Source organism: Sminthopsis crassicaudata, chromosome 2 (genome assembly GCF_048593235.1).
Source record: "Sminthopsis crassicaudata isolate SCR6 chromosome 2, ASM4859323v1, whole genome shotgun sequence".
Taxonomy (NCBI): Eukaryota; Metazoa; Chordata; class Mammalia; order Dasyuromorphia; family Dasyuridae; genus Sminthopsis; species Sminthopsis crassicaudata.
Genome location: NC_133618.1, coordinates 172,350,119 through 172,371,827, shown reverse-complemented (window position 1 = coordinate 172,371,827; position 21,709 = coordinate 172,350,119). Strand labels below are relative to the sequence as shown.

At 33.8% G+C, this 21,709-nt stretch overlaps 1 protein-coding gene across 2 annotated transcripts in view; it reads left to right on the top strand.

Annotated features, from left to right (window-relative positions):
- PLCB1 (phospholipase C beta 1) overlaps nt 1-21,709 on the top strand; it is an 814,021-nt gene that overhangs the window by 613,194 nt on the left and 179,118 nt on the right. For both annotated transcript variants that reach the window (XM_074287888.1, XM_074287889.1), the window contains exons 11-12: nt 6,129-6,286; nt 16,815-16,897. In XM_074287888.1, the coding sequence (XP_074143989.1) occupies nt 6,129-6,286; nt 16,815-16,897 (241 nt within the window). The remainder of the gene's footprint in view (nt 1-6,128; nt 6,287-16,814; nt 16,898-21,709) is intronic.

Here is a 21,709-nt window from a genome sequence, read left to right as displayed (position 1 = left end):
ATCAGTAAACATGTATTAAGTGCTTAATAACCAGGTGAGAAACTGGGCAAAATAATGAGAAAAAAGGATAGGAGATTTGAAGTAGTCCTTGCCCCTAAGGAGTTTACATTCTAGTGAAGGAGACAACAAATTTAAATAAATAAAGAAAGAAAAATATGGTACATATACTATGGAGGAAAAGAAATCTTAGAGGGGAAGGCACTAGCAGCTAGAGATAAGGTATGGGACATAAGGAAAGATCTCCTGTAAAGAAGAATAGCCAGTACAAAGGTATAGATGAAGCCTCATTTGTAAAGAAGGATGGATAGGCTAGTAGTATGTGCAGGGCAATAATTAAGAAAACCTGTAAAGTTAAGAAAAACCAGAGTTAGTTGTGAAAAACATATTCCAGTGGAATTTACATTTAATCCTAGTGGTGATAGGGAAGGAAATTGGCGAATCATTCTAATATCTTTGCTAAGAAAACTCCAAATAGGATTGTGACTAAAAATGACTGAACAACAGTAATAGGAAGTCATTGGAGTTTATCAATAGGGGCATGGTATGGTCAGATTTATGATTTAGCATTTGAATGGAGAAAGAATTGGAATCAGGCAAAAGGAAGCATAGGGTAAGGTCAAAATTCAGATAACAGACCATACATAGTTTAGAGTTCTTCATTTTTTAAAATTGTTTAGTACAGAAAACTTTTAGAACATTTTCACTGATATGATTAGAAAAATTTAAAAATCACTAAAAAGGAGGGTTCGAGTTAAAATGTGAATCTGTCTAGAGTACATATCCTGCATATCTCTAGAATCAACCTTCTTTGAGTATTCAAAGAAAATAGGCAGAAATATTTTTTTTCTCTTCAAGAACAATGTGAGAACCTACCTGTCTTCTCCTTTTCCCTCCTTCTCCTCCTTATTGTCCCTTTTTCTCCTCTTCCTCTTCTTTCTTCTCCTTTCTTTTTTCTACATTGTCCTTATTTTTACAATGAAAATAGCAGAATAGTGCAACTAGGAATTCTTCAAATTATACTAAGGAACCAAAGTACTCTGGAAAATGTACCTAAAGGTGACTAAAAGTTTTCAAGGGGAAAACACAGCAAAATAAGACTATTGTCACAGTACCTGAGACAATAATATTTTGTGGAAGGGGAGCCAGAACATTTGGACTACTGGCACTTTTGATGGGGATTTTTTTTAAGATAACAATAAAAAAATGTGAGAGGATACCTCCCAACCTATCACTTTATGGAAGTGAAGGTCCATAGATGTTGTACACTGTACATATTTTCAGGATTTTTTTATGTAATGATTGATTGTGTTGACTTTTTCATCTTTCTTTTTGTCTTTAAAAATACTATTTGTTATATGAGATGGCTCTTGGGGAGCAGCAAGGAGGAGTTATACTGGGGAAAAGAATAATGATGTATTAAAAAAGACACCAAGACTTACTTAAATAAAAAAAAAAGGAAGAACACTGAACTTAGAGTGAAGAGATTCAATTCTAGCCTTCTTCCTGACACACTACTAACCTGCAGTGAATTAATTATCTCTGTAGATCCCTCCTTCTTCATCTATAAAAAAAAAATGTTAATGAAATTAGATTATCCCAGGGATTCTTTCTGGTTTAATGTCTTTGACTCACCTAGTTACTAGTAAATAATTCTTTTGGTATTATTCCACAATAAATTATCCTATATTTTTCTCTAAATTTTATGACAGGCTTTTGACCAGTCTTGTCTAAAAAGGCAATGTGCATGTAATTCATGGATTATTCTAAGAGGAGGATGGGTTAGTTTGTACAATTTTTTACTATCCCAAGATAAACCCTTTATATTCAGGCTAAAAAATTACAATACATATTCCCACTATATGTCTGTGTATATGTGTGTATATGTGTGTGTGTGTGTGTGTGTGTGTGTGAGAGAGAGAGAGAGAGAGAGAGAGAGAGAGAGAGAGAGAGAGAGAGAGAGAGAAAGAGAGAAAGAGAGAGAGAGGGGGAGAGAGAGAGGGAAGGAGGGAGGGAGGGAGGGAGAGAGGAGGGGAGGGTATTTCCTGTATCCCTACATTTATTGGTAGATTACAGTAAGTTTACCTGAATTTGCCATTAGTAAATGCTTTTATGGCATGGAAATAGAGGTAGGGGATATGGTAACAGACTATCTATAGAGTACTTATATTAATGATGTATATTGAGAAGATTTTTTTAAATTTAAATTTTATTTTATAATTATAACTTTTTTTTTACAGTACATATGCATGGGTAATTTTTTACAACATTATCCCTTGCACTTACTTCTATTCAGATTTTTTCCCTTCCTCCCCCAACCCCCTCCCCCAGATGGCAAGCAGTATTATATATATTAAATATATTACAGTATATTCTAGATACAATATATGTGTGTAGAACCGAATTTTTTGTTGCACAGGAAGAATTGGATTCAGAAGGTAAAAATAACAGTTTACACTCATTTCCCAGTGTTCCTTTTCTGGATGTAGCTGATTCTGTCCATCATTAATCAATTGGAATTGGATTAGCTCTTCTCTATGTTGAAGAAATCCACTTCCATCAGCATACATCCTCGTACAGTATCATTGTTGAAGTGTATAATGATCTTCTGGTTCTGCTCGTTTCACTCAGCATCAGTTGATGTAAGTCTCTCCAAGCCTCTCTGTATTTCTCCTGCTGGTCATTTCTTATAGAACAATAATATTCCATAACATTCATATACCATAATTTACCCAACCATTCTCCAATTGATGGACATCCATTCATCTTCCAGCTTCTAGCCACTATGAAAAGGGCTGCCACAAACATTTTGGCACATACAGGACCCTTTCCCTTCTTTAGTAGTTCCTTGGGGTATAAGCCCAGTAGTAGTATGGCTGGGTCAAAGGGTATGCACATTTTGATAACTTTTTGGGCATAATTCCAGATTGCTCTCCAGAATGGTTGGATTCTTTCACAACTCCACCAACAATGCATCAGTGTCCCAGTTTTCCCACAGCCCCTCCAACATTCATCGTTATTTGTTCCTGTCATCTTAGCCAATCTGACAGGTGTGTAATGATACCTCAGAGTTGTCTTAATTTGCATTTCTCTGATCAATAGTGATTTGGAACACTCTTTCATATGAGTGAAAACAGTTTTAATTTCATCATCTGAAAATTGTCTGTTCATATCCTTTGACCATTTATCAATTGGAGAATGGCTTAATTTCTTATAAATTAAAGTCAATTCTCTGTATATTTTGGAGATGAGGCCTTTATCAGAACCTTTAACTGTAAAAATGTTTTCTCAATTTGTTACTTCCCTTCTAATCTTGTTTGCATTAGTTTTGTTTGTGCAGAAACTTTTTAATTTGGAGTAATCAAAATGTTCTAATTTTGTGATCAATAATGGTCTCTAGTTCTCCCTTGGACACAAACTCCTTCCTCCTCCACAAGTCTGAGAGGTAAACCATCCCATGTTCCTCCAATTTATTTATGATTTCGTTCTTTATGCCTAAATCTTGGACCCATTTTGATCTAATCTTAGTATGTGGTGTTTAAATGTGGGTCCATGCCTAGTTTCTGCCATACTAATTTCCAGTTTTCCCAGCAGTTTTTGTCCAATAATGAATTCTTATCCCAAAATTTGGGATTTTTGGGTTTGTCAAAGATTAGATTGCTATTTTTATTCACTATCTTGCCCTGTGAACCTAACTTATGCCACTGATCAACTAGTCTATTTCTTAGCCAATACCAAATGGTTTTGGTGACTGTTGCTTTATAATATAGCTTTAAATCAGGTACACTTAGACCACCTTCCTCTGACTTTTTTTTCAATAGTTCCCTTGCAATTCTCGACCTTTTATTCTTCCATATGAATTTTGTTGTTATTTTTTCTAGGTCATTAAAATAGTTTCTTGGGAGTCTGATTGGTATAGCACTAAATAAATAGATTAGTTTGGGGAGTATTGTCATCTTTATTATATTCGCTCGGCCTATCCAAGAACACTGAATGTCTTTCCAATTATTTAAATCTGACTTTATTTTTGTGGCAAGTGTTTTGTAATTTTGCTCATATAATTCCTGACTCTCCTTTGGTAGATATATTCCCAAATATTTTACACTATCGACTGTTATTTTGAATGGAATTTCTCTTTGTATCTCTTGCTGTTGGATTGTGTTGGTAATGTATAAAAATCCTGAGGATTTAGAGAAGATTTTTTTGAATAATGATTTTTTACATCTTACATTTTTCAGTGTTCATTTAGAACTTTACATGAGAATTTCCAAAGACAGTGCAATTGGCCTTACTTAATACACACATAAATATACAGATAACCTCTTAACACTGTATTGAACTGTATTAGAGGCTATATTAATAATAGAATCTTAGTAAAAAAATCTCTTAATTATAAGATACTTTAAAATTATTACCATTACATAAAGACATAATTTTAGGAACAAATAATCCCATTAGTGTTTCTTGTAATAGCAGAGCACAGTGATAAATATGCACTCAAAATTTTAAAAATCTTAAAAATCACATTTCTTTTGGTTTGGAAATGGTTTAAAGCACACTGATGCACTGTTGGAAGAACTATAAATTGATCCAGGCAATCTCAAAAATAATTTAGAACTGTTACCCAAAAGTTACTAAAGTGTACATACCCCTTGATTGGTAATACCTATAATAGACCTATATCTCAAAGAGATCAAGGAAATAGGGTAATACTAATATAGTCAATCAAAAAGAATTTATCAAATACTTACTATGTGCTAAGTGTTGAGAATACAAAAAAATGGAAAAATAATTCTTTCTCTCAAGAACTGCTCAGTCTAATTGTGAGACAACATATAAACAACTATGTAAAAATAAGACATGCAAGATAAATTGGAAATATTCTCAAGAAAAGGCACTAGCATTAAAGGTAATCTGAAAAAGCTTCATGAAAAAGGTTGCATTTTAGTTGAGACTAAAAGAAAGTTAGAACAATGAGGAGGCAGAGACAAAAAGGGAAAGAAATTCAAGCATAGGGGACAGCTAATGAAAATGTTCAGAACTGGGAAATGGAATGTCATGTATAAGTAGGAAGCCAATGTCATTAGATCATAGAGTACATAGGGTAAGTAAGATATAAGAATATTGGAAAGATAAGGATGGGCCAGTGATAAAAGTCTTTAAAACATCAAAAAGAGGCTTTTATATCTGATCCTAGAGCCCATATGGATCCAACAAAGTTTATTAAATATGAAGGTGAAATAATCAGACTTATGCATTATGAAGATCTATTTGATAACCAAACGAATAGGAGACTAGGCAGGGAAGAGTATGTACAAAAATACTTTTAGTAGTTCTTTTTATAGTGTCAAAAATTTGAAACTAAAAACATGCCTATCAAATAGAGAATAGTTGAAAAAATTATATTAAGTGAATAACAACACAGGATAATATTGGGTTGTAAAAAATTATGAAAGGGATTTTTTCAGAGAAACTTGGAAAGACATATAAAGTGATCCAAGTTGAAGTAAGTAGAACTAGAAAATCAATTTGTAACATAACAAATATATTTAAAATGAATAATTTTGAAAGATTGAAGAACTCTATCTCATCAAACCAAAGTCTAACAATAATCCCAAAGGATCAGTGATAAAGAAGGCTACCTATCTCTTATCAGAGATGTGACAGGTTAATATGCGAAGTATGACACATTTTTGAACATGAACAACATAGGAATTTGTTTTTTGACTAGTTATGTTTATGTAATAGTTCAACCAAGAAATGATCAGATCCTAAATTAGGATGATATCCCTGATTCAGAGAAAGAGGAATGCAAAAGTTATCATGAAGGGAGAATTGATAAGATTTGTCAATTAAAGGGAAAGTGGGAGTGATGGGAAAGACAATTGATAATTGATAGATAATTGAAGATAATTGAGAAGATAACACCTAAGTGACTTGAAGGATGCTAGTATCCCTTGACAAAGTTGGGAATTCATGAAGAAGAGAGGCATATTGTTGGGATCATTCACTTGGAATAGTCTTTCAGGAAAGTTTTGAGAAGTGCCTTTTCACATAGTGCTAAAAGACCTTGAATCTTTTTGTTTTCCTTTTTTTGACTGCCCTGGTCTCATATTCTTGTTTTTTCACAGCTGGCCAGCTAGCTGGCAACTCCTCAGTAGAGATGTATCGCCAAGTCCTCTTGTCTGGCTGTCGCTGTGTGGAGCTGGACTGCTGGAAGGGAAGAACAGCTGAAGAGGAGCCTGTAATTACCCATGGTTTCACTATGACAACAGAAATCTCTTTTAAGGTATGATGAATAGTTTAATTGATAGAAAGGACTAGCTTTTTTAGAGAGAACCTCGTATGAGACAGTGTAATAGAGAACCCTGATCCTTGCTTTTAATGCCAGCTCTGAAATTCTTTGGTTTATGTAACTTTGGGAAAGTCAATTTGAACTTTAATCTCCTAATTTTTAAAGAAGGAAGTTGGAAATCTATGATGCCTGTTTTACTTTCTAGTTCTAAAAATCTACATTTGAAACTCCAACAAAAGATCAATTTAGCTTTGGGTCTTGATTTCAGTTTTTCAAGTGGTAAACAAAATTTTTATTTATTCTCAAACCCTATGTTGTGATTTTGTTAATCTAATTCATTAAAAAGACATAATTTGTTAATGAGCATCATTAAGGGGATATAGTGGTACATTTCTCCCATAGTTTGCTAAACTATTCCTTTGTCTAGTATAAAATACCCTGTTCTCTCTCTCATTATGCCACAAAAAGTTTATATTTTCCTAACAAATCATTGTTAGGAATTAATTACTAATTACTATACTATCTGAGTCACATAGGGTAAGTCATTTTAATTTCATCAGTGACATCTCATCAATATCCAAATCACTTGCTAAAAAAAGCTCTATCAAAATAGTTAGAACGGAAGTATATGGATAAATTCCTTTTCGATAGTTTCTTATTCTTCCTTTTATTTTACCTTAATCATTTCTTGCTCTAAATCAGAGTCACAAAACCTAAGAGAATTTGGATATCAACAAAGTCCACTCTACATGGGAACAGGAATAGACTATATATAACTAAGAACTATTGTCCATTCTCCATTTGAAAACCAAATTGTTATAATTAGATTGCTTCTATTAAGAAACATAGGCAGAAAATATTTGTGGCAGCCCTTTTTATGGTGGCTAGAAACTAGAAAGTGAATGGATGTTCATCAATTGGAGAATGATTGGGTAAATTGTGGTATATGACGTTATGGAATATTATTGTTCTGAAATGAGCAGCAGGATGAATACAGAGAGGCTTGGAGAGACTTACATGAACTGATGTTGAATGAAATGAGCAGAACCAGGAGAACATTATACACTTCAACAACAATACTGTATGAGGATGTATTCTGATGGAAGTGGATATCTTCAACAAAGAGAAGATCTAATTCAGTTCCAATTGATCAATGATGGACAGAATCAGCTACACCCAAAGAAGGAACACTGGAAAATGAGTGTGAACTATTTACATTTTTATTGTTCTTCTCAGGTTAAATTTTACCTTCTGAATCCAATTCTTCTTGTGCAACAAGAGAATTGTTTGGTTCTGCACACATATAGTTTATCTAGGATATACTATAACATATTTAACATGTATAAGATTGCCTGCCATCTAGGGGTGGGGGTGGAGAGAGGGAAGGGAAAAGTCGGAGCAGAAATGAGTGCAAGGGATAATGTTGTAAAAAATTACCTATACATATGTACTGTCAATAAAGTTATAATTTAAAAAAAAAGAAACATAGGCAGAAGAAGAGAGAGATAAGGAAAGACAGAGACACAGAGAGACAGAGAAAGGGGAAAAAATAAAAAGAAGCAGAAAAAAAGTAGAAGCAGAAGCAGCAACATCAGCAGTAGCAGCAGCAGCAGCAGCAGCAGCAGCAGAAGAAGAAGAAGAAGAAGAAGAAGAAGAAGAAGAAGAAGAAGAAGAAGAAGAAGAAGAGGAGGAGGAGGAGGAGGAGGAGGAGGAGGAGGAGGAGGAGGAGGAGGAGGAGGAGGAGGAGGAGGAGGAGGAGGAGGAGGAAGAGGAGGAGGAGGGAAGAAAGGATTTATATTTCATTATGGTTATACTAGATGTTAACAACTATCCTTATTACTTGATGTCTTGCAATTCTATGTGATATCGTGAGACTTAATCTAGTTCTTTGTACATCATCGTAAACAGAAAAAAATTTATTACTTCTGCCAAGTCATAAATCTGCCTTATAAGTAGTTACCAGCTGGCTGGTTAGCCATATGACAACACTAATAATCTGAGGCAAGAGAATTATTATTCAACAAGGATAAATAAGAATAATTTCTATGGACATGTGTTTTAATTCTAGGAAAATACTTTTCAAAGTATTTTATGAGGCAAGTGAACAACAAAAATAATATTTTATTTCCCTTCTTTCTAAAATTGCTAACTCAGGTTAAGATTACCACTATTTTTCCACTTACACAGGTAACAACCTTGAAATCATCTTTGACTTTTCCTTTTTCCCCATCCATTAATTTCAACTGTTAATTGGAATATATAGTATGTGGAATCATAAAACTAAGTTTCTGAAGGTCCATCTGTCTTCACACTATTTGGCAGGTGGTTTCTTTTGTTCTGACTACTCTGAGAAAAGTACTTAGCAGTCTCTCCCTATGCAATAGAGAATCTTACAAACTTACCACCTATTGACAAAATGTGGTTGCCCTGAATTGTCTCTGCAGGGTATAAGCCAGTCCCAAGGGCAATTTTCTAAGTAGTCAGGCTTCATGATCTCCCTACAATTAAAAATGGAAAAAACTTTCAATTGATCTCTTAATACTTGTGAGTTTCCTGGATATCAAGATTTCTCAAGTAAAATTCAATCACATCTTTGAAAATCTTGACAATGAATTTGACATTTGTTTCTTTCTTCACTCTTCAGAAGGGAAGATGTAGCTAGAAAGAAGCTTGTTTTTTTCTTAGGTAAAGAATGGACTTCATGTAGTAGGAAGTCTTTCTATCCATGCAGTCATCAAAGTCGATAAAAATTAGAAATAAATATGTATAATCCATGCTCAAATATCACTGACACTGGCATCAATCCTGGCAGACCTGTATACATATAAAGCCACATGCTATTTACATTGCATTTTTGTTCTGGTTTCAGAACCAGATGCATTCAATTGAAATATACTGTTGTGGGTCCACTTGAGAGTAGTTACATATAATTCTAGATGTCTTGATGCCAGCCAATGTTAATATCTCCTAGAATTTTGTGCTTTCAAATCTTTATCTTGATCTGAATAGAGCTTTGCAGAAAGTCCATATAATCAAGAGTATTCATCTTTCAACATTTTATCACCCATGGGAACTTTTTGGTTGGGCCCCTTATGAAATGGTCAGTTACTAGTGATAAGCTATAGCTTATGTTCTTACTCTGTTTTAGAGAGCTTTTGCTTAGGCTATTATAGTATTTCTTTCATCAGATATACTTTTTTGTTTTACTTTTTTAGAGAACTTCTGACATTTCTTGATTACATCTGCATCCATCTTGGATCATCAGAGTCTGTTTCTTATTAACCCTAAGGTTCTTTCTTGACCCATATGTCCAAAGTCATCCTATAAAGCTTTCAGGGCCATGAAGCACTATGAATTCAGTGGCTCCATCTGCTTCCTGATACCATCTGTGTGTTCACTGGCAATCTGTTATCATACTTAATTTCTAGTCCAATTGTTATCATTGTCTTTACAGCAGGGTACCCTCAAGGCAATGGCATGCCAAGGGCAACACTCAGGTGTCAGTATGCTTGGGGTGTAGGTAATCATGAAGTAAATTTAGAAGGGCAAGAGAGTCCACAGACCAGAAAATGCCTTCCCAACAAGTTTCAGGGAAAAACAAGAGGAATGGATTGCTAAGATTGGGGCAGATACAACCCTTAGACTCTACAGGGTCTGGAAAAAGAACTCAATGTATCTCTGACCCAGGGACTACAGCTAGATTTCAGCTGAGATAAGAACCACACTCTCAAAACTGGAAGGAGAAAAATAATGGCAACTCCCTAAAATATAAATCTGCAAAATCTAGTCTCAGGAATTTTTACAACTTGATGATGGTCAATAATGCCTCACAACTTTAGTGCAGTGTCTATATTGGGAGAAATAGCTCTGGGAGATTAAATTACTAATTTAAAATATTAATCCATTACCTCCTCTCATCTTTATACCATAGTGTGTGTGTTTATATATATAGATATATAGTTATTGTTATCCTATTATATATATACACACATATATATGTAATATACATTATTTTATATATAATATATATATATAATTCTATTACTGGAATGATTTTATATCTTAAGGTCAAAAAACATTTCAGTGTGTTTTTTTTCATGATTATTATTGAAATAATTTTGATAAATGGGAAAATATAATGTATAATATGACAATCTAGGTATGATGCTGCTTCAAGGGACTGAGAATTGAGTCTTCAGGAGTCACTTTCTTCTTGGCTTGTATTTGTTTTTTCAATATTGTTTTCAACTGTTGCTTCTCAATTTATGAGTAAAAAAAATTGGATCATCTATTCTATTGACAAGTTATCTGGTGAGAGTTTATACTTTCATTTGCTCTACTACTTGATTGCTATCCAGCTCTTTGGATGTCACAAATGACTTTCACTCCTCTTTTCTTAAATCTAACTTCAGCTTTGGTGATTTATGGCTTTCACAATGGGGCAACAGCATTTGTCATTTCTCCCCTGTTTAATGGTATTTGCTGAATTGCAATTGGCCAGCAATGATAAATACCTCCAGTAAACAGCATCTAAATTGGCACTAGTCAGAATATGTTGATGGATTGCTATCAGTCTACTATTGCAAATTTCCTACACATAACAAAATCTTTGAAATCTTCAGCAATAGTCCACTTCAAAGTCAAGAACTCCAGATTGCAAGTGGGGCCAATAACTTTTTCTGTCATTGAGTTCTTTGATGGCAAATGCAACTGGTCTGATGACTATCATTCTTTCAGTACCAGACCTCCAAGGTGACACTTTTGTTCAAAACAAAAAAGTTTCATTAGATCTGCTTAGATCAATACTGGTATATGTATGGAGCAATTGACCAAACCTTGGAAGCTTATTCACATCTGTCCATCCATAAGTCTCCCAAATGCTTTGAGGGTTTTAAGACAACTTTACATAACTTGTCAATCTGTTTCTGAGTGGTCATTTAGCAATTTGAAAATAGACTAATAGTCCTTGAAAAAAATTGCAATAATCCCTAAATTCTAGAAAATCTCTTGTATCTCAAAGGTCATTTGAACACACACAAGTCAGCAATGCTTATACTTTCTCTGGAATGGTACTCATACCTCTTTTGATGCTATTTCATCAATATATTTAGCAAATGCAAAAGTGACATTTGTCAATTGGAAGTTTAAAGGCATCTTTGGGACTCTTAACCTGGATTTGGAGCTCTATGAATAGATTTCAATGGGTCCATGAATTTAGATGGAAAAAAAATGAATCCTTATTTTTACTAACCTTTTGCTTTTTGTGCGGTTTTTTTGGTAATGCAATGTAGCAAACTTTATTGCTCACAAAGTGAAGAGAAAAACAACTGTTGGGAAGAATAGTCTCAATTATGATCTCCACACCTGTAATGTACAGTGCAGAATAGGGGATTCTATGCTCTGGGTATAGGTCCAAAATCCTCCCTCCGAGGCTTAATTTTATATATCATATGGGACAAATAAAAGAGAGAGTACTTTGTTATCTAAAGCAGCATTAAAGAGATAATATTTTCTAAATTACTTAATAAAAGCTGAGGAATGTAGAATAGGGCAGTAACTTAATTCTAAGAATATCCTTCTAGTAAGACACTGAAATGGACAGGCAGAGGGGCTGAGGCTCTATGATTCTAATAAATTTTCTAAAATTAATAGTGATCCTGCACATTTTATTTTATGCATTAAAAATTATGAAAAAGGGGAAAATCCTGTTTAACGTAACCTTTATTTTAATCAGATTTTCCTCATATTCTTTCAGATTCTTTCCAAAGATAGCATTGTTCTCAAAGTTAAGCAATTCTTACAAGTTGTTCACGTCTCCAACTACTTTCTACATTAGTTTTTGTAATGGAGCTGGTATTCCACAATGATGCTTTTAGATATGTGCAATCACTGGCAAAAATCCAGCTGGAAAGATCTAGCCTTCTTGATTTCCTCCTCTATCAGCTAATTCCCAAGTCCAATATAGACAAATGCTGATTTCCTCTCAGTCCAGGCATCTTGAACTCTTGGTATTATATACATCATGATCCATGTGGTCCAGTAATCTACACATCTATAAAAATTTTCCATTCTTCTTTGAAACCATCATTCTAGATGATACATATAGGCTGTTAGGCTCTGTGATATTCCCATTGGTCAAAATGTTCATGGTATGGTCTCTGAAGTTATCCTTCACAAACAAGAGCATTTTCCTAGACAATTTTGAAGCAACCAGTGCTATTTCTAAGCAGAACACTTTTTAAATGAAAAAGGACAGAACCAATAACAGGTAAACATGCATCGGTCAATCATGAGAGAGAGGGAGGATGCCATTTCAAAAGGGTGAATGATAGCCTCTGTTACTTTTGGTTAATCAAAAGGAAGTCAGGTTCAGATCTTATCCCTGAATCTAGAATGGCTAAAATGGGCACCATGAAACAGCACGTGAAACAAAGTGACTGATTCTGATTGATGAGTAGATAACAATTGGAACTTCTGCTATGTCTAAGAGACTGGGACACTGGACCCTCTTCATTTTTACTAAAGAGACTGACCCAGAGATATTTGATGAATCAAATTATACAGGGTAGATCATATAGGACACAGGCATTTATTTCTTGCACATTAAAAATACATAACACAAAAGGCTCTCATAAAAGAACATTGATTAAAAATTGAATAAGTTAAACAAGCAGAAATAATAACTACTGTTATACTATCAGAAATTTGTACTTAAAATGGAAAATCATATAACTGTTACCATGATTGCGGAAGACATATATATTTTATCTCTAACTTTGACTCTGTAATGTATCCTTTGAGATTGATGTTTTCTGACAAGCCTCTCCAAATTATCTGGTCACCTGCAAACTTGTTTGTATTCATCTTAATGTTAATATTTCAATCACCTACATTTAGACAAAGAACCACAGAATAGAAAAGGAAGCTAGAGATACAGCATTAAGCTCACCTAAAATGATCCCTCCTGTTCTATTTGCCATGTGAAAACCATGGATATCCTGCCAGGGTGTAGAGGGAGGACCAGCCCTTCCTCATCCCTCACAGGAAATTCCAATATTATTTAATGCCCCTTGGAGAGTGGAAGGAAAAAAGAAATATTAAAGCCCACTGAGTCATTAACTTTTCCTGCTTATTAGTAAATGAGAAGATTCCCTCATAAACTTTAAAGTATTCATGTCCTTTATGACAGCCAAAAGCAGCCATGCAATTTCTCAATCTTGAACTATGAAAGCACTAAATTAGCACGGATGGTTAAGCCTGTTTACCTCAGTTTCTTCATTTGTAAAAATGAGGTAGAGAAGGAAATTGCAAACCATGCCAATTTCTTTGCCAAGAATGGACTGTTTTGGGCCACCAGATCACAAAAAAGATGCACACAATTCAACAATTTGTCAACAAGAGCTTATACTAGTTTATACTTAGGAGGAAAAAGGGAGCTGATATCTCTTATAGAGGCACCAGTCTAGAACCATCAGATCCCAAGTACTTTTGAATATTCTAGGTATAAGTAAGTTCAATGAGGTTGCACACAGGAGTTGGTAATTTTTTTCCCCTTTGGTAATCATTACTAGCCATCCTTCTATGGGAGTCTGACAAGAATACTTTATAATAGAGTGATCTTCTGATCAAAGGTTTCAAACATGCCTGTCTCCCACAAGAATATAGCAACACTTTATTTTTTACATAGTCTTTTAAAGAAAATCAATAGGCATTTGTTTCATTCCCCTATTTTTCTGTCTTTGCTTTCATAACCCAATTGTCCAGGGAATTCTGTCAAAATACTATTGGAATGAATGGAGCTTTACAGGAAATGCCAGTATGGGGGACTATCCTTGGCATTACTGCTGCCCCACAATTCTGTTGAATAATTTGAGTAGATGAAGATGGTGAAGAGATAAGGAGACAATAATGGATAAACTTCTGAACTGAAAAATCAAGGGATTTATTCTTTGTTGCCATGTTTCCATATGCAATCCTGGAAACATCCTTCCTAAGATTATACTTCTTATAACCTAAATTTCATTCATGATATTAAAGTTATTTAAATTAAAATTTTAAAATTCAAAAATCTAAGAATTCTTTCAGTCCTTTTGAAGACATTATTTTTAATTGTGCTTTTTTAATGCAACTTCTGGTTCTGTGCTATTGGCATTTCATCACATTGGAGTGATTCTTCTCATGTACTCAACTATATGAGTAGTTCTTCAATAATGACTAAGTCATATCCTGCTTGAATATCTATTGTTGGTCTCCAGAAGTGCCATTTCTCAATTATGTTTGTAGTCCATCCTTGGTGGCTAGGTTACTGAACAAGCTACCAGAAGCTAAGAAAAAGTTCGAAAACTGCTTTTCTGAACAAAATCCTGATGAGGACAAGAACTGAATTCATAATCTATCAATCATTCAGGAGCTTTCTATCCAAACAATTTTTTCTGCATCACCACAAGTCATACATAGAGTTAATATTTTAAATCAAAGTTTTGAAAAGATGTGGGGCTGAATATATTATAGTCAGACCTAGGGACAAGAATTGGAAACACTATTGACAGTCATCTAGATGGCACACTGAGACTGAAGTCAAGAAAATCTGAGTTCAAATTTGGATCCAGACACTTATTTAGCTGTGTGACTGCGGGCAAGTCACCTATTTGCCTCAGTTTCCTCATCTGTCAAATGAGCTGGAGAAGAAAATGACAAACTATTCCAGTATCTCTGCAAGAAAACCCCAAATGGGCTCATGAAGAGTCAGAAATAAATGAACAGAAAGAAAGACGTCACTTTAAACATCCATAAAAATCTATTTACTTTGTGGCTGAAGAAAATTAGTGAAAAGAAGAACAAAGAAGACGTTTTCTGCTAGATACTTAACAGGGCACAAAATCAATACAATAGGACTAATGGAACACACTTGCTGAGTTTGTCTCTATCTATAAAGGAAATACCTTTTATTATCTTCCTTAGTTTCTGTGTACAAAATATCTAATATGTAACAGAATGTATTGGTGCATGAAAAGTGGTATGATTTGTAAAAATTTTTGGTTGTGTTTGTACCTACTGAATATAGTCCATAAGGGTGTCTCTTCTTCTCCCCAATTTCCCAGGAAAGGAACTGTATTCTATAGTAACAGAGCAAACAAAACCAGTATGATAGGCTGCTGGTCAAAAGTTTTTATTTGATTATTCTGTAATACTTCTAAGCATCAATATCTGTTTCTAGCTATTTTTTTCTTGCTCTTTAAATCTCTTATGGCCTCTTTCTTCATATAACTTTTTACCCTATCTCATATAGTTCATGTGCTTTCCTCATGCATATATTCTGTAGGTAGAAATTGCTTACGATGGAAAACTGGATGAAATGATATTTCAAGCTTCCTGGAGATGTATTAAATTTAATCAGGTTGTTAAATTGAGCATATCTGAAAATAAGAATCTTTTCTCAAGAGAAATACTAATAATTCATAATATTATTTCATACCAACATGAAAACAAATGTAGGAAATGGATATTCAAATGTGCTCTGCTATAGTCAGTCAAGGATGGAGAATTTAAAGAGCAGTTTTTCTCTCAATGAGATTTTAGCAACTGCACCATATGTTTTAAAGATTATTAATTCCACCCATAGAAGTCTCTACTACATTCATTTTAGCCTAAAATAATTTCTCCATAACATGCAGTAAGCTGCTAATGTGCCTGTGCCAGTAATTTTAGTTTATAGAAAAGAAACTTTAAAAATACAGCTACTTCTTAAATAGTACATGACTGTTCTAATTATGGAGAATATTAATAAAACTCAGAGCTCTCAGCAGAGAAAGTAATAGTTCCATTTTTAAGGATGGATTTGTCAAACACTTGTAAAACACTTCTGAAGTGAGATGTCATTTTGGCTGTAAATGTAATTTTGGTGGTAAGATTATAAAGCAAACAAAAAAGGAATGGTGGAGGGGGAAACTTCTAGTAAAAAAAAAATCCTGAGCTTTGAAATTATTTCAACTAAAATGGAAGTTATCTGAAGCTTGATCTGTATCACCAAGACCCAGCCCCAGAGTTGTGAAGTAACTAAAGATGCCCTCTCTTTTCTCCTGGTATCCTTCCTTTTTGCTCAGATTTCTGATCATTCTTTAGAGCAAGACTTCCTAACTGGGAGATCATAATTGTCTAGAAAATCTCAAAGCTCTATCTGGAAGATTTCTTATCTTAATTCTGCCACATTTCTTCTGTGTAAAAATTAGTTGAATCTCCTAAAAAGGACAGACTTATAATTCACTATTGTACAAGCGCCATCCTAGAGCTAGTCAGAGAGAAGTCAAGGTCTTCTCTCCTCCCCTATTAATCTCAAATGAAAAGTGAGGGACCTATGACTCAGATGAAGATGGAGCTTGCCCTTTTTACATTGTAGCTTTATAAGCATTTCCTTTTTCAGAACTGTATGGAAATGAATTGATGTTATTATGTGCAGCACAAAAGATTAAATGCAGATCTTAGAAATGTGGGAATCCTGAATATATGTGTTTTCACTTTTTAGGAGGTGATAGAAGCTATTGCTGAGTGTGCATTTAAGACATCACCATACCCAATCCTTCTTTCTTTTGAAAATCATGTGGATTCGTAAGTAATACATAATTTCACTAGAACATTTTTTTTAATTCAGGAGGAATTGTTATTTGATTATTTGACATTTATTAAGGGTATTGTTTTAAATCTTATATATTATGTGAGAGGTTTTCATTCTTATAGAGAAAAATTTATATTAAATTTTTATCAACAGTAAAAATAATGAAATTAGATTTCTGATGGTCATGTCATGAATTTAAATGCAATATTCTCCTTTTTTCAAACATAGTATACCATATTTATATGTACACTGTAGAATAAATGTGTCATCTCTCTAAAGAGTGTGATTCACAAGAAAGCAAAATTTGTCACAGCCCTGCTTTTGTGTACTTATTTCCAAGCTGTAATATTCATGAGCATTTTCCTCAAACAAAAATTTCTAGTTGGTTTTGCATAAACCAAGCCTAGACTTATATGTATTTGTAGCTTATGCTCAGTATTTGATAAAACCTTCCTAATTTTCAAAGGAAGCAGGTAGAAGGGAGGAGGATAGGGATCCATCCCTACAATCTTGAATTGTTAGAGATGCCCCAAGGCAGTTCTTCCACATTGTCATAGAAACTCTCATTAGTGACTAAGGAAGCAAGATTCTTTGGATTGGTTTTCTAGAAGAACAGAGGAGTAAGTGTAGGAATAGGTTCTAATTTGAACTGCCAACAATCTTCCTTCCTATGGCTACAATCTTATACAAACCTCGCCACCATTTTGACTTTCTCATTGTATTCCTGCTGGCCTTTAATCAGGATCTAAAGGCTTCTAAAAAATTATTTAAATGATATTGCACTATACAAATAGGAACATGACCTATATGGTTGGAAAAAATGATCCCACACAGTTTAGTATTAGAAATTTGCAATGCCTGGCTAAATTTTTGTGTAAAATGAATGAAAAAGTATACATCCTATTGCCTAGAAACTTAAAAGTCTGAGAAATCCAGTATCTACTCTGCCTAGTTGACCTTCTATTCCATCTTAAGAAGATTGTTAACCACTCTATGTCTCTCCTTTTAGTTTTCTTAATATTTGCAAATATTTTCATATTTCATGATGTATTCCCTTTACTATTTAATTTAGCATAGAGAAGATCATTCAGATTTAGTGGTTTGATATTTAAATTTATCAAAATGGGAGCTTTAAAGGGCTAATTTTTGACAATTTTTGATTATAGTACATTTATATTCATTGATTTCTGTTTCTTTATCTTTATTCACATATCTATGCATGCAAACACAAAATTATATATTGTACAAAATAAGCAAAGTAATATTAAAACACAATTAATAATAATTCTTTGGAAATTCAAGGATCCAAATCTGGGGTCTTAGAATCAAAGTGTATGGAATTTACAATATTGATGTCATTTAAGTAATTTCTATGTGCTAGGCACTTTGCTAAGCACTTTGCATGCAAAGAAAAACAAAAATACAGTCCTTGTGCTTTTGGAGCTCCCATTCAAATGGAAGAGGAAATAAGCAAATAATAATATATAATATAGAAACATTTGTATGTATGCATATATATAGTGTTTGTAAATATAGAGCATATGTACTTACATTCATACACATTCATGTGCACATATGTGTATAGATATATGCATATATCTAAGGAGAAATATGCTCAGGAGAAATAAAAGATAAATTTCTCAAAGAAAGCATCCTTATTAAATAGTATTTAGGAAGCCTATCTTGGCTTCATTTTACTGTTGGGAAATATTTCAACAAGCTTCAATTTTTATTCAAACTACTTCTAAAAGATCTTAAGCATTTGCCAGAAGAAATTAGAAACAGAAATGGGAATGACCTCCTTTAACCCCCTTTAACTCTCTTTTTTTTTTACCTTTGTGTCTATTAATAAAATAATGAGTGATTCCCAAATTATTACTTTGCTCTGTCCAACTAAATCATAACAATTGCTTCAAAAATGAGTTAAAACTGCCATCATTTATAACATATATTTATTTCAACTTTATTTTCCTGTCAGTAAAATTTTAATGATTTCTCAAAATGTGCAGCAAAATACTTGTATAGTCTAATAAAGACAAAGATTGATTGTAATTATGCAAATATTAAAATTTTTAAATGATAAAGACTTATGTGTTCTTTTGCATTCATAAAAAATTCATAAAATATTTTAGGTATTTAATTAGGTATGATTATATGTTACTTTTTAGTAAGAATCATCAGCACTGTATTTATTGTGTTCATGGTATTTGTTTACTAAGAAAGTTTTTTTTTATTCTTGTCATCTTTTTATATCAGTTTAATGTTGTTAAAAAATTAAAATTAGGAAAAGTTCTAATTCTGGAATCAGAAAATCATAATTCAGCTCTTAAATCTATGTCTTACTAACTCCGTAATTTTGGTCAACTCACTTAACCTTCTTCTATGCCTCAACTCTCTTATCTCTTAAACTAAGCTTTTAAAATCCCCTTCAGCTCCAAATCTATGATTTCTATGATCTTCAGTGTGATCATTATAATTTTTGGACATATGAGTCGTTTTTTTTAAGCCATGGATAAGTCATGTATATTTTCTTTAAAATATTCTGATAACATCAGTGACAACACCTTGATAAAATAGATTATGGTACTTATTATTCATCCTTACAACATTATTATCTTTTGTTTTGCCATCATTTTGAGATAAATGGGCTTCTGTTTAAAAATTTTATCTATTCTTCCAGTGCTAAAGCTTTTCAGTCAGTAGCATCCTCTAAAAGCAATGAATTTAGAAAGCTAAATGCACTCAAGACAAAACTATTGTAATATTTGTTTTTATTTGATCAATAAACCTTTTTAGCAACAAAGGTTTTTATAGTTCTTTTCAGTAACTATGAGAACAAGGTTTTGATCTTAGGGATTAAAATTAATTCCTGGAATTCTCAAGAAAAGTGAAAGAGGATAATGTCAAAGAATTGTCATTATTAAATTAAGCACTATACAATTTCTCATTACATATAAATAAATATTAAACTGCTTCAGATCTGGAGTCACTACATGATTAAAAAAAACACACATGAATTTTTTTCTGATACCTTACTATATATACAATATTAAATTATATATATTTTTTAAAATTTGATGACACTAAAATAGCTTTGTAAGAAGATTCAGCTTTGAAGTAAGTAGATGGTGCAGTAGGTAGCAGACCTGCTCTGGAGTCAGTAGAACCTGAGTTCAAATCCAGCCTTAAATATTTAACACTATCTCAGTGTGACCCTGAGCAAGTCACTTAACCCCAAATTTCCCTCCCTCCCTCCCTCCCTCCCCTCCCCTCCCCTCCCCTCTCCTCTCCTCTCCCCTCCCCTCCCCTCCCCTCCCCTCCCCTCTCCTCTCCTCTCCTCTTCCCTCTCCTCTTCCCTCTCCTCTCCTCTCCTCTCCTCTCCTCTCCTCTCCTCTCCTCTCCTCTCCTCTCCTCTCCTCTCCTCTCCTCTCCTCTCCTCTCCTCTCCTCTCCTCTCCTCTCCTCTCCTCTCCTCTCCTCTCCTCTCCTCTCCTCTCCTCTCCTCTCCTCTCCTCTCCTCTCCTCTCTTCTCTTCTCTTCTCTTCTCTTCTCTTCTCTTCTCTCTCTCTCTCTCTCTCTCTCTCTCTCTCTCTCTCTCTCTCTCTCTCTCTCTCTCACACACACACACACACACACACACACACACACACACACAAAGACCTAGCTCAATAAGTCATATGATAAAATCTATTTTTTGTTCCATATTCCATCAGCTTTCTCATTATCATAACTACTACTTTATATTCATATAATACTTTTCATGTCACAGAATCTCAGTGTGGAAGGAACTTAAGACTTCATCTAATACTATCCATTCCTGATCAAGGCTTTCAACTATAATATACAATATAGAAGATCACCCAGATTTTGCTTAAAGGCCTTCAGTAAAACAGTTCCCACCTATTCTCAAGGGATATAATTCAGATTGCTCTAATTTAGGCATTCTTAATTGTTTTGTGTTTAGATCTTATGGTGAAACCTATTTTCCCCTTATCAGATGTTTTTTAATAATCGAATTTAGCAATGCTAAATTTCAATTAGAACTTAAGAAAAAAATTCTCTTCTATCTAAATTTTTTGATCCACAGAATCCTTGGAAGGGAGGGGGGGTATCATGAACTCCAGCTATGCTAATTGTTGCATTTTTCTTCATATCTATATGCATCTCTTCTATGTCTAAACATTAGCCTTCATTCTCTCCTCTGAAACCTTAGCAACAACAGATTTAATTCCCCTTCTGCATGACAGGTTACCAAATAAATCCTAATTTTTCTTTTCTCTTTTTCTGGATAAACTTTTATCTGATCCTTAAATGTCACAAGCTCTAATCTCTGCAAAATGCTGGTTGGCAGGTACTCGCAGTTACTTTCAAGATCAAATATAAAAAAATCCTTTGGCTTCTAAAGTCCTCCATAATCTGGCCCTTAACTTTCTTCAAATCTTCTTATGCTTTATTCATTTCTATTCATTCTTTGGCCCAGTATGTGACCCAGTATCCCCTCACTGCTCTTTGGACCTAAGATTTTATTTCTTATCCCTATGTATGTCTTGTCACTAGTTGCTTTTTGATACCCAGGTCTGGAATGTGTTCCCTCCTTATCTCTGCCTCCTAGATTGCCCGTTTCCTTCAAAACTCAGTTTACATCCCAGAATAAAAAGTCCAGGAAGTTTTGTTGTTTCCCTTACTGCTAGTTCCTTCCCTCTGACGTTACCTCCTATATAAAAACTATATAAATATATAGTTGTTTGCATATTATCTCCTGTTAGAACATGGTCTTATGAGAGCACAGACTCTATTTTTGCCTTT